General features: G+C 46.6%; 1 protein-coding gene across 1 annotated transcript in view; it reads left to right on the top strand.

Moving 5' to 3' along the window:
- Positions 1–23,340, top strand: part of PLA2R1 (phospholipase A2 receptor 1) — a 1,061,792-nt gene that overhangs the window by 392,289 nt on the left and 646,163 nt on the right. Inside the window, exons 7-8 of the mRNA XM_069224206.1 lie at positions 11,271–11,459; positions 17,939–18,096. Coding sequence (XP_069080307.1) covers positions 11,271–11,459; positions 17,939–18,096 — 347 coding nt within the window. The remainder of the gene's footprint in view (positions 1–11,270; positions 11,460–17,938; positions 18,097–23,340) is intronic.

Raw genomic sequence — 23,340 nt, 5'->3', positions numbered from 1 at the left:
TTCTCATCTACCAGGAGTACAAACAGCAGCGGTGACGACCACGGTGAGTACTGCACCTAGCACACAGGGGAGGGGAGGAGGGAAAAGAGAGTGACACACACACGCAACACCCCCACCGACAAAAACGCACACACACATATCCAATCACATCACAGAAACACCCCGTCACCCCCTGGAAGAACGCAAGGACCAAACGAAATGAGTTTAACTAGTGTAATATTCGAACAATCAGATAGCCCAAGAGAACAGTAAATAATAAGCATACACAAATATTTACCGCAAGTACACAAGTCCGTACACTGTCACATGAAATGTCCGTGGACCAGTAGTCCCAAATGCATGGGCGAAGCCCACACATGACACCTGCCTCAAAACGGAGAGAACACTGCAGGGGCATCAGGTTGAACAAAAAAACAGGCACCTCAGGGGGAAGGGGAGGGGGGCTACCTCAGCCGGATGATGGGACGATGCCACTGCTTCTCAAGGGGGCTCCATGCCCACTGCCTGGTCCTGGGGAGTGCAAAGCCACAGTCTCTCAAGTCTCTCAAGTGGGTTCACTGCCCTCTGCTTGGTCCTGGGGAGTGCAATGCCACAGTCTCTTAAGTCTCTCAAATGGGTGGTTTGTCCACTGTTTGGTCCTGGTGAGTGCAAAGCCACAGTCTCTCAAGTCTCTCAAGTGCGTGGTTTGCCCACTGCTTGGTCCTGGGGAGTGCAAAGCCACAGTCTCTCAAGTCTCTCAAGTGGGTCCACTGCCCACTGCCTGGTCCTGGGGAGTGCAAAGCCACAGTCTCTCAAGGCTCTCAAGTGGGTCCACTGCCCACTCCTTGCTCCTGGGGAGTGCAAAGCCACAGTCTCTCAAGTCAATGACATGTTCCACTGGTTCTGGAGGGGACTTTGTGCCCAGAGTGCTTCATCATGCCAAGGATAGGGTGAGTGGATGCATCTCTCCACTGGTTCTGGAGGGAGAATGGTGCCCAGTGATGCTGCACCTGGGGTGTGGCAGTTCCCATTCCCTCACCTGGGTGTCTGAGCCACAAGATTTTCAGAGAACAGGTAGCATGATACTCCATGGAGGCAGAGCCATACTCCACCCAGTGGTGACTTAGGCTGCAAACTGCTGGTAGTGCCAGTGCTGGTGCCTCATGTAGTGTGTGCAGGGTCCAGGATGTCTCCTGCAGCCTCAGACGGCTGCCCACTGGGGATGCTGCTGATGTCCGCTGTAGTGGCACTGAATGGGCACATGGAGGGGCAGGTGGCGGTGGCTGCGGCGGTGGCTGCGGCAGAGATGCTGCTGGTGCTGCCATGGAGCAGGTGTCTGTAGTAGTGGAGGGAGACACCAGGCCGTCTCCAGCAGCCTTGGACGGCTGCCCTCTGGGGATGATGCTGGTGACTGTAGTTGTGTCAGCTGCCTGTGCAGGTGGCGGTGCAGATGGCGGTGCAGGTGGGGGTCAGGTGGCAGTCGTTGCGGCGGTGCTCACCGTGGTACAGGTTGCTACCCTGTCATGAGAAATGGGGGTCACCAGTCCCTCACCAGGAGGCTCCATGCCCTGAAGTGACTTTCCTTTGCTTTTGTGTCCCTTTCCCACCTTGGTAGTTGCTGCTGGGACCTTGGCACTGCCCTCTTTGGTTCTGGATGAGGCCTTGCTGGGTGGGCGGTGCGTCTTTTCCCTTCTGAATGCTGGCCCCTTCTTTACCTTGGCAGGTGGCAGAATCGGGTGGTCCTTAGCTTCAGTAGGTGGCACAGTGGCAGCCCTGGTGGGTGCCCCCTTCGATCCTCCCGGACTTGCAGGGACCACACTGGATGCCGATTTTGGTGGCTGAGGTGCTGGTCTGGGCTCTAGACATCCTGGCCCTAGGGGAAGGAAGAGGGGAGAGGTGTAGGGAAGAGGTCAATGTTAGCCAGGAAAAGTTTCTTTGACACACTGGGACGGGTAGATGGATGGGGTGTGGGAGTGGAGGAAAAGGTAGTGGTTATAGGAAGTGTACGTCTGCTGAGTTTGGGTGAAGGTGCATGGGCTGGAGGCTGTTATGAGGTGGATGGCTGTTGGGTGGGTGTGTGCCTGCGTTTGTGTACTTTGGGAGGAGGGTTCACAGACACACTGGGAGAGGACACAGAGGACGTGTGCATGGTTGTGGGGGTGGTGATTGCTCGTGAGTGGTGTGTTGTGATGGGCGTGCTGGTGATGGAGGTGGTGGCTGAGGATGTAGTGCATGCAGGTCTGAGTGGAGATGAGACTGGGAGGGAGGAGGAGGACATGGAGGAGGGGGAAACAGTGGAGGAAGTGGATGTTGGTGTGTCTGCATGGGTATGGTGCTTGTGTGAGTGCCTGTGGGATGTGTGGTGCTTATGTTTGCCTGAGCCACTTTTGTGTGTTGATGTGTGTGCATGCTGGTCTGATGGTGTGCTTGGGATAGGCTATGGTACAGGGGATTGGGTCTGGGTAGAGGAAGATGGAGGGAGGAGGCTTGACACGGACAATGGATGCCATCAGTGTTGAGGGCAGAGCCTGAAATGATTTCTGTTGGACCGCCACGCCAGAATGAATGCCCTCCAGGTATGTATTTGTTTGCTGCTAATGCCTCTCGACACCCTGGATGGCATTCACAATGGTAGATTGCCCAACAGTGAGGGATCTCAGGAGGTCAGTAGCCTCCTCACTGAGGGCAGCAGGGCTGACTGGGGCAGGGCTGAGGTGCCTGGGGCGAAGGAGATGCCCACCCTCCTGGGTGAGCGTGCACAGGACACACGCTGAGGGGCTGCTGGGAGGGCGGTCCTGGTGGGGGGGTGGCGGCTGTACCTGTTGATGCAGGGGCACAGAGGGGCCCGCCACCGAAAGGGAGCTCCCGTCAGAGGAGGAGTCGCTGTCGCTGCTGTCACCTCCTGTCCCTGCCATGGAGCTCCCCTTGCCCTCCATCCCACTGGTGTCTTCATACTCCGTTGTCTCGCCCTCCAGGGCCAAGTGGGATGCAGCTCCCTCCTGCTCTGGTGCCACTGCTCCTCCGCCTGATGATGCTATTGCACACAAGAACAGGGAGACCACAAAAAGGGGAGGGGAAAGACAGAAGAAAGACATGTTCAGTGCATGCAATACCACTACCGTTGGCGGACACTACAGACACAACAGCCCTCTGCACTACGCCATGCACTTATAGTTCCTAGATTATTCACAGGGCCATGGGGCACAAGGCCTATGCCTGATTGCTGCACACATGGAAGTCACAGGAGCCTGACTAGGTGTAGATGGCTCTTACCATTGGTGGGGCTGGGGTGCCACATAGCCTGCCCCACAAGGGACCTTGTCTACAAAGCTCGCCCTGGCCTAGGGGAACCCACTGCTCACCTCCCCCACCCATACACATCGTAATGCGCGCAGAGTCAGATGGATGTGACTGTACTCACCCCCTTGTCACTGCTGTGATGCCCTCAAACGCCCATCCAACTCCAGATACGCCACCCCCAGGATCCAGAACATCAGGGGGGTCATGGTGAGACGGGCACCCCTCCCACATTGGAAGGCCATTCCCAGCTGGGCCTCCGCCGTCTTCTTGCTCCAGCGGCGAATGTCCTCTCATCTCTTCCGGCAGTGGGTGCTCCGTCTGTGGTGGACCCCCAGGGTCCGGATGTCCTTGGTGATGGCACGCCAAATATCCTTCTTCTGGTGGGCGCTGGCCTAGAGGAATAGTACAGGGGAGAAGGAAAATCTTTAACCGTCCGGACCATCATACTCATTGGCCCACGTTCCCACCCTTGCCCTGACGCACATATACTCACCGTCTGCTCATGCAGGGCTCAGTCCCCCCCATGTATCTTCCATGCACACCACTCTAAACAGGCATTGCCCATGCAGCATGCTCACAGTGTACTCACCTGTTTGTCTGGAGGACCGTAGAGTAGCGTGTACTGGGGGAGGACCCCATCCACTAACTTCTCCAACTCCTACGCAGTGAAGGCTGGGGCCCTTTCCCCAGGCAAATGAGCCATCGTCGCTCTCAGACTGAGGTCACAGCAGCCCTTGCAGTGTAGGTCCACTCCCGTTGAAGGTCAGGTATTAAGTGAGTGAACAGACAGAAAATGGCGGTTACGTCCGCAGCGGTGCGTACCGTCACCGCCGGCGTACATCGTCATTGGCTCCTGGGACCCATAGGGTCCAATGTTAACCAATGCAGGATTGCGCTGCAGTCTTCGACTGCTTACCGCGATGGTGTAGAACACCAGCGCAGTTACCTCATATCCCCTTGTCCCACCTTACAGGTCAGGCAGCCGCCATTTCAGGGGGCCACATGTCAATAATAATAACTGCGTCACACCTATCTAGGCATTGCATACACACAGTAACAGGCACATTGCAGATTAATAAATGTGTGCAAATGACATTTTGTGACACCGGAGGATGGCGGCATCCTCCGGTGTACAGACCGTTGGAGGACCTGTCGACAATGGAAGAGAGACACGTAATAGTCACCTACAGACATGATCATGCAACACTCCATGAACTGTGTGCCCAATTGGAGCCTGACGTGATGTCAGCTATCCCCCATCCCACAGGGATCCCCCCTCTAATGGAGGTCCTGTCAGTACTCCATTTCCTGGTACGTGGGTCTTTTCAAACAACAGTGGCCATTGCATCAGGGATGTCCCAGCCAACGTTCTCTAATGTGTTGTCCACAGTGTTGCCTGCCCTGCTGAAACACATGCGCAGCCACATCGTTTTCCCTCATGTGGAGGATTTGCCTACAGTGAAAGGTGACTTCTATTCCCTGGGACATATCCCCAACATCATAGGTACCATTGATGGTACACATGTGGCCTTGGTACCCCCCGCAGGAGTGAACTGGTATACAGAAACAGGAAGAGCTACCATTCGATGAATGTGAAGATGGTGTGTTTGGCCGACCAGTACATCTCCCATGTGAATGCCAAGTTTCCTGGCTCGGTGCATGACGCTTACATTCAGAGGAATAGCAGCATCCCTTATGTGATGGGGCAACTCCAGAGGCACCATGTGTGGCTAATAGGTGAGGACAAGGACCCTATACCCTGTGAATAGTTGTCTGGATCTGGGGTTGTCCCTCTGGGTTAGTGTGTGTCTAACAGTTGTCCGTCGACATTTGCAGGTGACTCTAGGTACCCCAACCTGCCATGGCTACTGACCCCAGTGAGAAATCCCAGGACAAGGGCAGAGGAACGCTACAATGAGGCACATGGGCGAACAAGGAGGATTATAGAAAGAACCTTAGGCCTCCAGAAGGCCAGGTTCCGGTGCCTCCATATGACAGGTGGTTCTCTCTACTACTCATCAAAGAAGGTGTGCTAAATCATCGTGGCCTGCTGTATGCTGCCCAACCTGGCTTTGCGATGACAGGTGCCTTTTCTGCAGGAGGATGGTACAGCTGGAGGTCTTGTGGTAGCTGTGGAGCTTGTGGACAGTGAAGAAGAGAAGGCAGAAGAAGAGGATATCTACAAAAGAAACAACGTTATTCAACAATACTTGCAGTGAGACACAGGTAAGAAGATATCACTGCCTCAAACATCTCATCCTATTGTTTGACCTATCATAAGTCTGTCACTTTCACCCAGTGTATGGACCCTGACTTGTCACTTTGCCTTTCAATTTAACAGATGTGGGTCCCACTGTGTGAGCTCTGCTATATTTCCTCACGGACTAGAGCTGTGTTACATCGGTATGTTGACAATAAAATTGACATTGCTATATTCCATATTTATTGCAAATAGACATTTGTGAAAGCACAGACTGACTCCAGATTGTTTTGTGATTGATGTGTGTTTATTTTTGTGCAAATAAGTGGAGGGGGGTGTAAGATGGTCAGGGGTGATGGTGGAGGAATGTCCATGGCAGAGTCCAGTCTATTTGTTTCACAGGTGCATTGTACAAAGGGGCATAGGAAGTGGAGCTAGGGCAGTTGAAGGATGGACAGGGTGACAAAGTGGGACAGAAGGATGACATTCAGTGGGTCTCATTTCCTGGCGGGGGTCTTTGCAAAGTTCTCTGTCTTGTTCCTGGATCTCAGGGACCGTTTGTGGGGAGTGGGGTGCTGGTGTCGTGGTCCTGTGGTGGTGCCTCCTGTCCACTAGCACCGGCGGAGGTGGTGGGCTGTTCATCATCCAGGCTAGTGTCAGGGGCCCCTTGTTGTGCCACAGTGTCCCTCCTGGTATTGACAAGGTCCTGCAGCACCCCCACAATCGTGACCAGGGTGGTGTTGATGGACTTCAGTTCCTCCCTGATCCCCAGGTAGTGTTCCTCCTGCAGCCGCTGGGTCTCCTGAAACTTGGCCAGTACCGTTGCCATCGTCTCCTGGGAATGATGGTACGCTCCCATGATGTTGGAGAGGGCCTCGTGGAGAGTGGGCTCCCTGGGCCTGTCCTCCCCCTATCGCACAGCACTCCTCCCAGTTCCCGTGTTTTTCTGTGCCTCTGTCCCCTGAATCGTATGACCGTAGCCACTGCCCCCAGGTCCCTGATTTTCTTGGGGTGGTGGGTTTGCCTGGATTCCCTGTAGTGGTGGACACACTGCTGCTTGACGTGTCCTGGGGACAGAGGTATGGGCCCGCTGGGTGGGTGCTGTGCTGGTGTTTCTTGAGGGGGAGGCTCTGTGGTGGCTTGTGACAGTGTCAGGGGAACCGACTGTCCCGAGGTCCCAGATGGGCCGGGCTGGTCATCTTGATCCAGTTGGACAGAGCTGCTGTCATCACTGTGGGCCTCTTCTGTGGAGGGAGTGGACATGTCTGGAACCTCCTGTCTGGTGACATTGGGTAGGGGTCCTGCAGGGGTGTAAAGGCATGATTATTGCATCTGTGTGTGCAATGGTGTGCAATGTGTGAGTGACCCTGAACTCCGGCGCTTGCATTCTTGTCTAGGTCCTTGTGTGATATTTGGTTTGGGGTCTGTGTGGGTATCTGTAGTGGACATGCTTTGGTGATGGGTGTCCATGCTTTGGTGTTGCATGCAGGGCTTGGTGTTGGGATGGGTGGGTTGTGATAGTGGGGCGTATGTGAGGTGTTGGAGTGATGGGGTGATGGTGAAGGTGGGGGTATGTGATGGCATGCAGGTAGGGTGGGGGATATAATAGTACAGAGTTGACTTACCAGAGTCCATTCCTCCTGCTACTCCTGTGAGGCCCTCAGGATGCATTATTGCCAAGACTTGCTCCTCCCATGTTGTTAGTTGTGGGGGAGGAGGTGGGGGTCCACCACCAGTCCTCTGTACATCAATCTGGTGCCGGGAGACCAGGGAACGAACCTTCTCCCACAGGTCGTTCCACCTCTTCCTGATGTCATCCGTAGTTCTTGGGTGCTGTCCCACTGCGTTGACTCTGTTGACGATTCTGCACCATAGCTCCATCTTCCTGGCAATGGAGGTGTGCTGCACCTGTGATCCGAATAGTTGTGGCTCTACCCGATGATTTCCTCCACCATGACCCTGAGCTCCTCCTCCGAGAACCTGGGGTGTCGTTGAGGTGCCATGATGTGGTGTGGTTGATGTGTGGGGTGGTGTGTGTTGTGATGTGTGAGGGGATGTGTTTGTGTGTGTTGTCTGAGGTGCGTGGATATTGTTGAGAGTGCTGTTGTTGTGTGTCTGTGGATGCTGGTGTTGTTTCTGGTGGTGTCTCTCTCTGGCCTTCTGTCGAAATTCTGGTAGTAAGGTTTTGTGGGTGATGTTGGTGTGTGTTTTATATTGTAATGGGTGTGTGGGGTGGTGTGTGTTGTGATGTGTGAGGGGATGTGTTTGTGTGTGTTGTCTGAGGTGCGTGGATATTGTGTGAGTGCTGCTGTTGTGTGTCTGTGGATGCTGGTGTTGTTTCTGGTGGTGTTTCTCTCTGGCCTTCTGTCAAAATTCTGGTAGTAAGGTTTTGTGGGTGATGTTGCTGTGTTTTTTATATTGTAATGGGTGTGTGGGAGTGGTGTGTGTATGTGTATCAGGTGTGTGTATTTCGAATTCTCCAATGTGGTTGTGTTTTGTAAATGTGTGTGTATTTTGAGCGCGGCGGTGTGTACCGCAAATGGAATACCGAGGTTGAAAAACCGCCGCGTGGATTCGTGGGTCGTGATAGTGTGGGCGTATTCCTGTTGGCGTGACGGTGTCCGTTTTGTTATCGCCAGTTTATCACTGACCTTTGGTGTGGCGGACTTGTGTGGGTGTCTGTATTGTGGCGGATTCTGAACAGTGAGTCATAATAGCTGTATCGGAATTCCGTGGGCGCAGCGGTATGTTGGCGGTCTTCTGCACGGCGGTAAGCGGGATTTACCACCAATGTTGTAATCAGGGCCAATATTTTCTACTGGAAGTGCATCCTTGCAGTACAAAATGAATGATACACATTGCACACTCATCTTTGCATTATGATGCAGGAGGGTGTGCCTGGCCCTATCCAGCCTGTTTGTTCACCAGCGCTTGGATGACAGCAGCAGAGCTATGCATGGCTCTATCTATGTGGTTGCCCCCTTGCACAACACAGCAAAATAAATTTAATTTCAAAGTTGCACAACTTTTTAATAAAGTTGTCCCACAGGGATATAAAGGGGTCGTGCGTGGCTCAAAGCAACAGAAATCATTGGGTAGATGTACTAACCATTGTAAAACACAGCAGGCACAATTCAAAATTGCTCAGCAGTGCCAGCCTTGGGTGGTGCAAACCGTGCCATTGCACCAGACGCCAAGCTCCATGCTGCTGCATTTTAAAACATCTGGGTTAATGTCACTAGCTACAGAGATCGATGAGTACCTATCAATTTTCAAGGCATAATATTAACATCAAGATAGCTCTGGTGATGAATGTACTTGCTGGAGAGATCTGTGTTTTGTCTAGTCACAATTTTGACTTACCATAAAGTAGCACAGAGCGTTAATGTGTCTGCTGCAAAGTACATGTAACAGACAGATCTTGGATTTGCATTTTCCCACATAGTTTAGTGGGTTATGGTTTTGGTCACTGAGATTATTTAGCTACTTGCAGTTTATAAATTATAATCATCCTGAAATAGCACAGTGAACTGTAAATCGGCATCAAAGAGTTGTGTTTAAACTCTAAGGCATAGACTTAAAAACTTACTGTTGCTTTTCTCAGGCTTTTTTTATTCTAAGGTTACTACCAAGGGTTAATGTGGGTAGTAATACATTCTTATTAGTGCAGACAATGGGAGAAGCACATGCTAACAAAGATTGTCACACCAGGCACCACCAAGGGTCATTTGGGTAGCAATAAATTGTTATTAGTGCAGACAATGGGAGCGGCAGGTGCTAACAAAGATTGTCACACCAGGCACCACCAAGGGTCATTTGGTTAGTAATACGTTCTTATTGGTACAGACAATGGGAGAGGTGTGTGCTAACAAAGATTGTTGCACCAGGTGCCACCATGTTAACACCGGCCCTGTTGCACAGTGCCACACAAGCACCCTTCCAACCTCTAGTAAATAAACCCCACCATATCTTAGTTGTAGTATCTGTAACCTACATCAGGTTATCCCTCCCAATAAGCAGTGTTATATCAGAATGCAATATCCTGTTTTTCACATAGTTGACCACTAGTTGAATGGGAGCAAGATTCCACTGCCAGTTTAAGTTTCTTTCACCCATTTCAGTGAAGACACCCTACAAAATATCTTGAATAGCTATACCCTCCTACACTGTGATAAATTAGTTATTGTTACTCGTCTCCATAAAAAAGCTAAATGGGTCTTCCCAGTCAATGCATTCTCAGATTTTGGGAGGGTGCATAAAGCTTGATGCAAATGATCCAAACATCATTCACATAATACTTTAGAAACCAGAGTATACTGATCTGTTCTCATTTACCATGTCATGGACTCCGGTCTCACTTTTCATTTCAAGTGGTATTTTGTTGCACCTTACCACATCAAATGCACCCAGTTATCCCCCACAAACAAATCCAACATTTTACAATAGCACAATTCTATCTGCATTATACATATCTTATTACACATGAAGGATTTTTTATTTGTTTTAGTCTAAATATGAAGTTTGGAAAATAATGTGTCTATCACACTTACCGTACGTCCTGGAATGCTTCTAAAGTAGCCATTACCAATAATCAAGCATTGATCTGCATTCCTCTTATCTGGCTAGAGGCACAGCTTGGTATGATTCCAGAGGACCATGTGACAATGACAGCATCACGTTTCTCGATTGTGCCATGCCCGCAAGTCTTCTGCTGAGTCAATATGGCTAAAATACCTTTCTTGTAGCAGTGTAAAGGGTTCATCATGACGCTAGCTGGTACTTGGGCATCCTGTGGCTTGGACTGATCCAGACATACTTGCTTTTGGCAACAGCTAAGCATCTGTACAATTAATATGTTTAAATACATTCCTGTGCTAGACCAAGAGACCTCCAGTCAGCACCAGGTCTGGACAGAGATCTAGTGGTGGTTGCCACTAGTGACCCAGTCTTAGTGATGCTGAAGCCATGGCTCCAATGGATCCTCAAAGCATTATCAAATGATCTCACCAAATGATTTTAGTGGGTGCAAGTCTATTAAAGTGTCTCTTCATGGTTTTTCTTTCACTCCTATCCCACGAGGAAGTTCTTTTTGGATGTCATATAACATTTGAGTGCTCCTCCTTGAACATTGTCTTCGCTCAAAATGTTATTTTGTTTCTGGATCCCTTGGACCCAATGGTCTAATTGGTAAGGATACTTTCTAATGAATGTTGAATACAGCTGTTTACAAGCATAGGTATAGTATCCCTGGAGTTATGTTATATTGCTTAAAAGTAAGTAGTGATTGTTTTTCAGATGCCGGAAACACGCCCCTTCCACAGTAGTTACACTTCCTTCAGTATGCTATATGTCCGTTGATTTGCTAGAGTGTGTTCAAGGAATTGAGAGTCAGGCACATAGATGGTAAAATTTAAAGGATCACGTGACTTCCAATAAATGCGGGCACATATACACAAAACACTCTTACTTAACTGTGTTACTCAAGCAGGCTAAGTGCATCCTCTGTACTATAGCTATTAAATGTCATGTGGTTCTCTACTTGTTGTGGATTTTGATGGAAAGATTTAGTAATTAGCAAAAGGTGTTTGAGTTGTAAAGATAAATATCATTAGAATTATGTAACAACGTTTTCTAATGACTGTCATGTAAAGTAAAATGTTCTCTTTTTCCGCCAACTTTCTAATATGGTCAATGTATTAAAAAGCAAAAGAACGAAAAGACTGTGCACGCTTATTCAACTGATTGCATTTACACAATTCTTTTTCCCCATGATTTGATACACAATTAACAGATGCATGGAAGTACTACCCTACACACTGTGATTCCGGCTGGTTTGCTTTTAACCGGAATTGCTATAAACTTCAGATTGAGAAGAAGAGCTGGATTAATGCTTCATCTTCTTGCAAAAAGAGTGAAAGTGAACTCCTAAGTATTACCTCTTTAGCAGATGTTGAGCTGCTGAATACTCTTCTTGACAATGGTAAGTAGTGGTTTTCACTCGAACCCATTCCTATATGTTTTTGTTTTAGGTCTGGCTTGACACATATAGCTGTAAAAAGTAGTTAAGGAAAGCAGGGTATAAACAGCGGTTCGGGATCTATCCCTTTGTGGATCTTTTATTTTTCAGGTATTTATGATTGGGCAGCAGTTGTATTAGCCAGTCTTTCAAGTAATTCTGTTGTCCAGAACATATAGAGGCTTTGTTAATGCAGATCCGGAGTCAACTGCAGTAGAAAGGGGCTTTGTGTGGTTTAACCTTGTGGCACATTTAGCAAGAAAGGGTTTTCCGTTCTGAACTCCCTGACAAATACAAAAGGATGTTGTACTATATTCTAAAAGCTCTGACAAATGCAGTGTTAGCAGCTTTACATTGTGAACGTTAAAACAAAAACAATAAGAATGGGTTTTATATTGTAAATCCTTTGACAAGAATGGTGCTCTGCTTTAATAGTAACTCTAAAATATCATGCTACCAACATATCAGGACCAAAATATAACAAGGTAAGTATACATAGGTTAATACGGGTTTGCTTCGCTTTACATCTATGTACCCTGATTGTGACATGTATTAATATACGTGTATAAGGCTGATGGATGGAATGCTAGTAGCATTCTCAGCCAATTGTAAGAATTTGGGCTGCATCAAAGTCCACCGTTTTTCACCTATTGTTGCCACTCCAGACAGCAGCCATATACACTGCTGCAATATAATCCATGCCTCTTCTCTCTGAATATGAACACAAGCAACCTCAGACTGGTTTTGTTTTAGTTAGGGATGTGAATGAGATATAGCTTGTTTCCAATTGCGCCTTAAGCGTGGAACCCTTGTCTGGGAATGCTCTTTGCATTCAGGGTGTTGCTCTGAGGAAAACATACAGATAACAGATGGAATGCTTACCAAAGCCATTGGCAATCACTCGGGAACAAATCATAATCCATTATTACTGTCTGTCCAGTATTGCACTCCAGACAGTGCAGCCCGGATCGAAAAGCCAGATCCACTCTGAACTGGAGCAAGAATGTGGCTGTCTTTTATCTAGTAACAAACATAATAGGGCCATTCAATCTCTTTAGCTATACATCTCTCATAGAACAACCAGTACCCCTATCCATGCACATAAAAGGAGATGGCACATTCATTCATCCATTCCCTAGCATAATATCAATACAGCGAACAAACATACCAGGGCACATAACAGAAAATGGTGGGAGATAGCACTAAATATCCCTCTAAAAATAAATAATTCAGAGCAGTCCTACGTTACAAGGCCATTGCAAGGGAAATCTAGAGCTGATTAATGGTTTATGGATCTCTGAGTAGGAATCTGTGGAAATTTTGGCAGAATCCCTCCCTCACTTGCAACTGAGGGTCCACTCAATTTGGGATGTGTTGGATCTGGCCCTTTCTGCAAGGTCACCGTGGATTCTTGCCTTCCTTTGCTGATCCCGTTTTTGTTGACTTTAGGACTGCAAACTTTATTCCTGCTGGCCAATAGTAAAGTGCTTGTGCTCTCTCTTCTAAGCACAGTAAGATTGGTATACAAGTGGTTGGATTATTTCATTTACATACAGGTCCCTAGTACATGATACCATGTGAACCCAGGATCTGTAAATTAAATACTACTATAGGGCTGCAACACTCATTGTGCCACCCAGTAAAGTAGTTCTGTAAAGCATGTCTCAGGCCTGCCACTGCAACTTGTAATGCAGTTCTAAACTCCCATGTCGCCCCAGAAAAATATACCTTTTGCCAGACCTAGGCCTTCCTTTTTAATACTTATAAGGCACCCCTAAGGGAGACCCTAAAGCTCATAGGGCAAGGTGCATGGTATTTAAACAGTAGGACATGTCTACTTACGTTTTCCATGTCCTGACAGTGAAAAACTCCTAAAGTTGTTTTTCCCATGGACTATCACTGGGTTTCCTTACTACGCTTAAGAAGTGATAACTTCAGTCTGGGGAGAACTAGAGAAATACTTTTTCCACTTATTTGAGTTGAAAATGTAATTCTTCTTTAATGGTAAAGTCAGATTTTAAATTACTATTCTTAAAAAGCCATTTTTAGGTTTCCATGTTTCTGCCTTAACTAAATTTGCCTTTCTGCTGGTGTCCTGGTTCACATGACTGTGACTGTCTCTCCTGTGATGTGGTGTGCATTCCTTCCAGATTGGAAACAAAAGGGCCTTGGGTGTCGGGCAGGGTGTTCCTCTTTCGAGCAGGGTGCTCTGGCTGGTTGTACTCAGCCCTACCTGCACATCAAAGGGTAGCCTGATGGCTGTGTGCACCCCCATTCTGACTTCTATGGCTGCCTGTCCTTCCACTGGCAGATGTCGCTTACACCTATGAGTTCCATTGCAGTGAGCCTGAGCTTGTGACTTTGGCATGGTACAGCACGACCAGATACCTTCTAGTGGCACTTTGTGCTTTTTGTTCTATTTTCACCTAAAAATTCTAAAAAAATTAGAACTTTCATTTTGCTGGATGAATTTCTGTTCTTTTGGTGTCATTTAATTTATTAGATTTTGCTCTATCTTTCTTAATTGTTTTGGGGTTTTTCTTCTATTGCGTTTTTACTTTATTACTATGTGAGTGCTGCATAAATACTTTACACATTCTTCTGAGTTAAGCCTGACCGCTTCTGTGCCAAGCTCGGAGGGGCTTAAGAACAGGTTTATTTAGTGACTTTTGTGATTTACCCTGACAAGGATTCCCTTTGTTTTGAGTAGTACTCACACCCCTCTCACCTAATAACCCAATTTCTTACAGTCTACCAATACCATGAGGCAGAGGCATTGGCACATCTGACTCTAGCACAAAACTGTTGTCTTTTTAGATTGATATTAGCCATCCACAAAATGTATTCTAATTGGTAGTGTTGCTTTTTAACCCCACATATAGGCCCTCATTATAACATTGGCATTAAAAACTGCCTACCCCCACGGTGATGGCTGCCAAAAGACCATCACAGCACCTACCATCCGTCTGCCATAATATGACCACAGCCAGATTTCTGCCACAAGAAGGGCAGAAATCCGGCTGTGGCCATACTGGCAGATGGTGGTAAAGTGGTGCTGCTACCACAAGCAGCACCATGCCAGTAGACCGCCGCCACTCGTATTATGACAAGTAATCCAGACTGGCGGAGTTCTGCTGGCGGGTGCTGCTGGCAGTAGCAGCGCCCTGTTCTGTCTCCTGCCGGAGGACCCCCTGAATCCAGGTAAGTCGGGTCTCCGACAGGTCAGGGGGGTAGGGGGTGTTGTATGTGTGTGTGGGGGTGTGTGCATGTATGTGTGTGTGTGATTGCGGATGTCTGCTGTATGTAGACTGCGAGCGTGAATGTAAGGAACTGTGAGTGTGTGTATGCATAGTAATCGTGATGCGTGTCTGCGTGTATGTGTTGAAGTGTGTGCAGATGTGTGTGTGATTAGATGTATGCATGCGTGTATGTATATGTGAATGAGTGTGTGTCTGCGTGTGTGTGAAGATGGGGGGTGGCGGCCATTGGAAAGGTAGGGGGTGTGGGGGCGTCATTGGAAAGGTGGGGGGGTGGGGGCCACCTATCAGTGACAGGGAAGGAATTCCCTGTCACTGATAAAGCCTACCGCCATGGTTTTCGTGACATTACGAATGCCACAAAGACCTTGGCGCTAGGCAGGGTCATAATCCCGCAGGCAGCACAATGGAGGCCGCCTGGCTGGAGATAGATATCTCCAGCCCAGCAGCTGTTCTCGCCATGACGGTTGGAGTGGTACATTGGCGGGTTGGCCTCTGCCAACCCCCCAATGTCATAATGTGGTGGTATGTACCGCCACATTGTTGGCAATACTACCGCCACATTATCACCGACTGTCGGGTCATAATGCTTTCTTCTGTTTTAGCAACACAGTGTCTGCAGTTACTGCACATGAAATTGCAGTTAAGACCACAGTGATGTTAATTCAGAAAAAAATATGCATGTTCTCTTTAATGTCTCTCAAACACACACACTCATACACACACATAAACACACGAGAAAACATGAGAACATGCATGAGAATACTTGGCTACAGCACATCTGAAATGGCAGAGAAGAACACCTTAGCACAGTGTAAGAATGTATGTATGTGTGCATATATGTATTCATGTATCAATGTATTGGTATTTATTGAGCACAGATCTAGCTCGAGAGCAACATCACGCTGAGCAACTGTCACATACCTGCTGCTGACTGTAGTCAAATGTGGTTCCTAAATCGTCACTATGGGCATGAGTGACTCAGATACAATTTTGCAGAAGGAGCCCACATGCCAAGGTACATCCATCAGGAAAAAGTTACAAATCCAATCATATGTCTTAAAAATTTGCCATCCATTATATTGTACCTGCAGCCTTATGCTGCCGCCTCACAAGCTGCATAAGGAGTCATACTTGAACCCATCATGGCAATCCAAATACTTCAATACCCCCTGCAAAATAGACCCCGCCACAGTGTGCACCTTTCTGCCTGAGCCTACTCATCACAGTTCTGGCAATAATGCACAATCAACTCAAAATGGGCTCCTTTAATATGGTCCTTTACAGCAACGCACAGCACCAACCAAATGTGCAACCACTTCTTGGCACATTTCTTGAGCCATATGAGATTAAAGGGTTTCATTCATGACATCATTTTTAATGACATTCCTCTTTTACCATAAAATTTAAAGGAAATGTAATTGAATGTCTTTTATAAAGCACAACACTTATCCCCTGAGGGGTGTCAAGCCGATAAATAGTTGCCAGCCTATCCACTAAAACAACACAGAGAACTCACTGCACCAAAAACACATACAGTTGATTAGCCTGGAAGGAGACAGGTTTTATTGACTGATTCAATGTTTGTTGAAATATCATAGCCATATGTTTCTAACACATTGGGAACCATATTTAGATTATTTTGCTTTATTTTGACTCTTAAATGTTCTTTGAAATGCATTCTTGTTATCTTTGGACCTGTCTTTTTCTAGACATTATGGCCCAAATCTACTAGATTCTCAGTCAGTGCAGCATCAAAAAATCTGTGCTGCATGAGAAGGAGAGAGCAGGAGAGCGACATTTACAGAAATATGGCACTCTTCTATTCTCTCCCTAGAGCTGGGGCAGAAATCTGCTGTTGTGCACCATGCACACACCTTTGCATCATAGTGCGTAAGTCTAGCATAGGCTTTGTACTGGAAGGGTACCATTATGTGTAGACACACTCTAAACCTTTTCCTATATTGTATGTGTTCTGCACAGTGCTGCACAGTGCTGCATGTATGCAAAGTCAGAAAAGAAAGGAGAAATTAAAACCTTTCTCTTTTAACACCTGCTGTCACATTATGTTAACTTTTGGCACAAAACCCTGTCTACTGTTGTTTGTTGATAGGGTTGTGCCCCAAAAGGCATGGGTGGTGGCATGGGAACACCCATGTACCACCCATGTAACACACCATTGGCGCTAAATAGCATAAAGCAGTGATTTGCACTGCTTTGTGTTCTTTTCAGGGTACTTTCCAGTGCAGAACAGGTTTTGTGCTGGGAAGTAAATAGCAAGTTATTAGGGGGTGATACCCTTAGGGATGATATTGCTGCGCTTTACAAATGCATTGATTGATTATTGATTGATTTGTGTTGGTTTTGTTACCCAAACACAGTGTAAAATCCTAGTAAATATACCCCCAAGTTCTTTCTGACTTTAGGTGAATTCGTTGTTTGTGGGTTTTATTTCATCCTGGGGAATTAAACTCTTGGGTTAAACAAATCTATCAAACAGTGAGCTCCAGATGTCTGAAAGAGACTTTTATTCATTTCTGAAACTAAATGCTCTTAGAGTGTTGTTGTGGTGTGATGACAAAGCTCTCCCTCTCTCTCTTTCTTTTTCTCTCTCTCTCTCTCTCACACACACACACACACCAGGAGCCTGGTTTAGAGATTGGAGATGGGACTCCATCGAAAACATGACGGATAGGCCATCCGCTCTTATTACAAGTGCATTATGTCCTGAGGCACTCTAATAGGACTGACTGTAATCTGTCACGCTGGTGACAAAGTAGCCATCCTTTTAAACTCTAAATTCGACTCTAACTTTGTTACTGAGGAGCAACACCGGTCTGCATTTTATATACACAGCGCACTGTATACAGACTCCACAAGCTCATACATGATCATACATTTACAGCAGAATCATCTCTGCAGCCCCTTTTAACTGAACAACTCTTACAGCCTCTCTCCCAATAACTGGCATGTTGCACGCCCTTTTCCTTCAAAAACATAATTAGGTAAATTAACTGTCCGGATGTAGATAGCTTTACAGCTGAAAGCCTGTTTGACTTTTTAGTCTGGCTATAAAGTGCATTACAGTTCATGTACTCAACGAAACACTTTTTTATCCCGTTTCGAGATACTTTTTCTAATTATTCTTGTTAGTTAAGTTTCTCTGTGTTTTTTTTACTTCCACAGAAAATGTAACTGAAACCTGGATTGGCCTGATGAGTAATGCAACTCAAGTTATGTTCCAGTGGAATGATGGCACCACAGTAACCCTCACCAACTGGCATAAGCATCAGCCCGATATCATACAAGGAGCTGACCACCTTTGTGTGTCAGCTCGTGGAACTGTGAGTTGCATTAATTAATTTAAAAAATGAAAATATGTTACAACTATAAAATGCTATGGAAAAATAGTACATTGTTTCATTGCCTATGAACCTAGTCGCTCAATTATATCTAAAGGCTGATTGTTTCAAAGAGTGTCCAGAATATTTAACAAGAATGGAAATCTGCCTAATTGAATTTGTCTGCGCAACTAAGGGACGATATATACCAAAACTCCAATTCAAATTCAGTAAGGGAAAACTGTGTTAAATCCTCCATGGTGGCAGGTAACTCTGGAGAGTCCTGGGGATGGCCTATGAGAGGTGAAGTATACATTGTGGGGGCCTCTGAAGTGGCACGGCGAACAAAGGGCCCCCAATATCTCTTTCGCCTTGCGAGTCCCCGGGATGTATGAAGGAACCATGACTGCCTTAATCACAAATGCTTTCACAATGACACCGGAAAAACGAATGCGTCTTTACAACGAACATCTTTACAACAACTTAGTTTACCATGAATATGCCTGTACCAAGCATGCCTTTAACAGGAAAATGTAAGTGTTTTACAAGTAAGTATAAACCCTTTTTTTAATATATGTATACAGCGATAGCACCCTAACCACTGGACGGAATGACACCAAATTTGGCAGAAAGGTAGCTCTTGGGCCAGAAAGTGACCATTTTATTATTTTGTGTAAAACCGTTCAGTAGTTTTTGAGAAAGTAAAGAAAATGCAAATATGTATATATAGGAACGCAAAGGCTTCGCAAATCCTTTCGATTTCGTGCTGAGATTTGATTGGCTGCCAACACTTCAACAAGGAAGTGTTGGCAGCCATCTTGACACTCGCCTTTAGCCAAGTCTCAGAAAAAAACATTAAATAAAGGAAAGGGGCTATGGTAGGGACACCTTGACCCCTTATCCCTGGTGCTGGGGTCCCAGAGGCCCTCCCCTCAGAGCTAAAAAGCATTTTTTTCTTAATGTTTCCAGTGAGTTGTGACAGATCTGGTGAAAGATTTAATAAAAAAAATAAGCGCGGGTTCCTGTGCTTATTTTATAAACAGCCCCCAGATGGGCCACATCCCTAGGGCATTGAAATTGTAATGCGGGGAAGGGCGCCTGGCCTCCCTGCTGCCCTGGGGACCACCAACTCCCCAGGGCAACAAATATTATGTGTGCGGGGGCCACCCCACCACCACTGTCCTGGGGATCGCTACCTCTGCAGGGCTTTAAACCAATATGATGTGGGGGCCGCCTGCAACCCCCATCATATTAGTTTAAAGACACTGGGAGGCCCCTCTGCTGCTCGGGGGACCACCACCTCCCTGGGGCTCTAACAAAGAGTGAAGGGGGTCAGTTTCAGATCCCCAGGCCCTGGGGACCGCCACCTCCTTGGGCAATAATAGTTGGAGGGGGGACACACAATCCCCCCCTCGAGGAGCCAATGATGGCCCTTGGGACTGCCAAGGGCCGGTTCCTGCCATGTCCCAGGGTGCCCACCCCCACGACATAGCTGTTTGCTTTAGCTTAGTGGGATCAGACAGTCCCCACTAACCAAAGGTAAACAAAGTATGGTTTCTGAAAGCAGGCGCTGTCAAACATCCCACTGTCAGAAAGCGAAGTTTTCATCTGTTTCCCTGCATGCAAATATGATTTCAGGGAAACAGATGAAAACATTACTCCCGCAAGCAGCAGCTACTATTTAAAGCAGCTCTCTGCCACAATGGGATGGAAGAGAGAGAGAGAGATAGGCATTGCAATGGTCTCTCCCTGCAATGACTTCATAACACAGTAAAAAGACACATGTGGCATAATGATTAAGGTCACAGCCTCTCACTCTAAAAGTTGAGGGTTCTAGTCAAGGAGTGTCTGTGGTCATTTCCCTACTTTAATTAGTTTTCAACTTCAAAAGCTTAAGGTTCATAATGAAAGGTGATCTCGCTCTTTTTAATTGACAAATAGATTTTTCTTTTCAATTTGTCCAGGAATATCTAATTTTTAGGATCTTATTCAGCAAAGCCTGAAAACGCTCTTTCTCTCTCCTTCTCTTTCTCACTCTCTTTCTCTCTCTTAATTTCTCTTTTTCATACTCTTTCATCCACCCACTCGCACTCTTATGCACCCACTCACAGACCCACTTGGCCCCTTGTACACCCACTCACACCCTCACGCACCCACTCCCAGACCCACTCTGACACATACACCCACTCATAGACATACTCAGACGCTCACACATCCACTCACAGACCCACTGAAACCGTCATGCACCTTCCCACAGACCGACACAGAAAATTACGCACCCACTAAGACACTGATGTACCCCCTTTAACACCAAGAAAGACACTCTCACAGCCACTCTCACCAGATAGACAGGCCACGGCAAACTCCTGCTGTGCACAGCCAACAGCCCGTGTGCGTGGGGTTGAGTGGTTAGGGGGAGTTGGCCGCAGGGTTTGGCCACAGGCCAGGCCCTGCGGCCAACCGCCGCCATGCACGGCCTTTTGTAGTGGTGGTTGGATTAACATATAGTAATGAAAATCACTTTATGTTAAAAAAATTGAAATTCACTCTTTTTTTGTGAATATATATATATCTGTGTGAGTGTGTGTACATAGATATATATATATAAGTGCTTAGTATAAGTCAGGATGGTAGGAGAAAAATGAAGAGAGCAGATGAAACCACCGGAAGAAAACATTATGTTGAAACAAGTTGTGGGGTCTGTTTGAAAGCTTTTATCAACGTATTAATCATGAACACAGCCTCCGGGAGTGCAGCGCTGTTTTTCTATGAAGGCTTATGTGAGGGTTTTGGTCTTAACCCTAACACTGCACTAGCAGGGAGGCGCGTCGCTATCTAGGACCAAGGGGCATATTTATACTCCGTTTGCGCCGAATTAGCGTCGTTTTTTTTTACGCAAATTCGGCGCAAAACTAACGCCTTATTTATACTTTGGCGTTAGACGCGTCTATCGCCAAAGTATGAGGAATGAGCGTCATTTTTTTGCGTGAACGCCTTCCTTGCGTTAATGAGATGCAAGGTAGGCGTTCCCGTCTAAAAAAATGACTGCGACGCGAATGCGTCGTATTTATACTCCCGGGCAAAAATCACGCCCGGGAGTGGGCGGGGCAAAAAACCCCGCATTTGCGCCTCTTTTTAACGGCTGGGTCAGGGCAGGCGTTAAGGGACCTGTGGGCTCAAAATGAGCCCCCAGCTGCCCTCCCATGCCCCCAGGTACCCCCCCTGCCACCCTTGCCCACCCCAGGAGGACACCCAAGGATGGAGGGACCCATCCCAGGGACATTCAGGTAAGTTCAGGTAAGTATAATTTTTTTTTTTGTTTAGTTTTTTTTGGGGCATAGGGGGGCCTGATTTGTGCCCCCCTACATGCCACAATGCCCAATGACCATGCCCAGGGGACATAAGTCCCCTGGGCATGGCCATTGGGCAAGGGGGCATGACTCCTGTCTTTACTAAGACAGGAGTCATGTAAATGGCGTCTGGACGTCGTTAAAAATGGCGCAAATCGGGTGGAGGCGATTTTTTTGCCTCAACCTGACTTGCCCCATTTTAAGACGCCCTAACGCCATTTTTCCCAACGCCGGCGCTGCCTGGTGTACGTGGTTTTTTTCCACGCACACCAGGCAGCGCCGGTCTGCTAGCGCCGGCTAACGCCATTCAATAAATACGGCGCCCGCATGGCGCTTCAGAATGGCGTTAGCCGGCGCTAAACTTTTTGACGCTAAACTGCATTAGCGCAGTTTAGCGTCAAAAAGTATAAATACGGGCCCAAGTATTTGTATATGTTCAACCCAAATAGCAACAGTGCCCAGCATGAAGGACGGGATACATTTGAAGCAAGCAAGGAAATACGAATTTCCTGCGTGTGTACAAACACTGGAAGATTTAGAAATGTAGAAATATTGGACTTCCAAAAGCGCCTGGTGCTACTCCAAGGCACTACTTCGACAGAACATGGTGAGCAGATGCCTATTAAAGTTTCTTATGTTGATGATAGGGTTCGGAGACTGCATGTTTTATCTTAGTTCACATCATCGGATGTATATTAAGCAGGGAATGGATTGTTTGTTTATTTTGCCTGAAACTGAGAGACATTAAGAACAATGGCTTAGACTGCAGGATTTGTGAACAACAAGTGATTTATGAAAGAGCAATGTTTTTGCCCAGTTCAATTCGAAAGTGAAAGACGTGCTTTAAGATACTTCAAATTGTGTTAATGGATGAAGAAAGGAGAACGACATTTAAGAAGCATAATTTTCTACAAGAAATGCTAAAAACGAAAATGCCTATTACTTTACAATGTCCAATGAGACGTTCATGCCGAAGGGAGTGAAAATACCGTAATTGTTTTCAGGTGCGATAAATAATTGGGAACTAACAATCCCAGGATGCTGTGTATAAATCAGTATGGTAGGAGGAAAATGGAGAGAGGAGATGAAACCACCGGAAGTAGTCATTCTGTCGAAACGCGGCGTGGGGTCTGTATGAAAGCTTTTATCAATGTGAATAATTGATTAATCATGATCAGAGCCTCCGGGAGTACAGCACTGTTTACCTTTGAAGGAATATATATATATATATATATATATATATATATATATATATAATACTTATGTATATTTCCTTCCTTGCCTTCCTAAATCCTAAATGTATCCTTTCTACCCAAAAGACCATACCATCCCTAAACCCTAACAATACCCTTGCCACTCAAAAACCTATACCCACTCTAACCCCTAAAGACCCCTTGCCACCGACAACCTATACCCACTCTAAACCCTAAAAACTCCCTTCCCACCCAAAAACCTATGCAAATACCCTTGCCCTAACATATATATATATACATATATATATATGTATATATATATATATATATATATATATATATATATATATATATATATATATATATATATATATATATATATATGTTATCTACTGGCAGTTGCCAGTAGGTAATTTTAGTTAGGACCTAGTTTCCATGGGAAGAGTGTTTTTTGTTTTGCCAATAACTTTGATGCCGCTTGATAAATCTTCACAACATTTTTAAAACTTACACTTCAATGGGCTCAGCTGCTGTCTTCAAGCTTTTAGGCTGATGTGTCAAGGAAAAGGGGGAGGTCCCAAATCGTGTTTTTCCCATGCATTTTCCCATGGGGATTTTAAACATGACTACAGCCCAAACTGCTGGACGGAATCACACCAAATTTGGCTGAAAGCTAGCTCATGGTCAAGAAAGTGTGCTTTTTG

This window comes from Pleurodeles waltl, chromosome 3_1, assembly GCF_031143425.1.
Source record: "Pleurodeles waltl isolate 20211129_DDA chromosome 3_1, aPleWal1.hap1.20221129, whole genome shotgun sequence".
Taxonomy (NCBI): Eukaryota; Metazoa; Chordata; class Amphibia; order Caudata; family Salamandridae; genus Pleurodeles; species Pleurodeles waltl.
The sequence above is the reverse complement of the archived record's forward strand: the minus strand, read 5'-3'. Positions and strand labels throughout refer to the sequence as shown.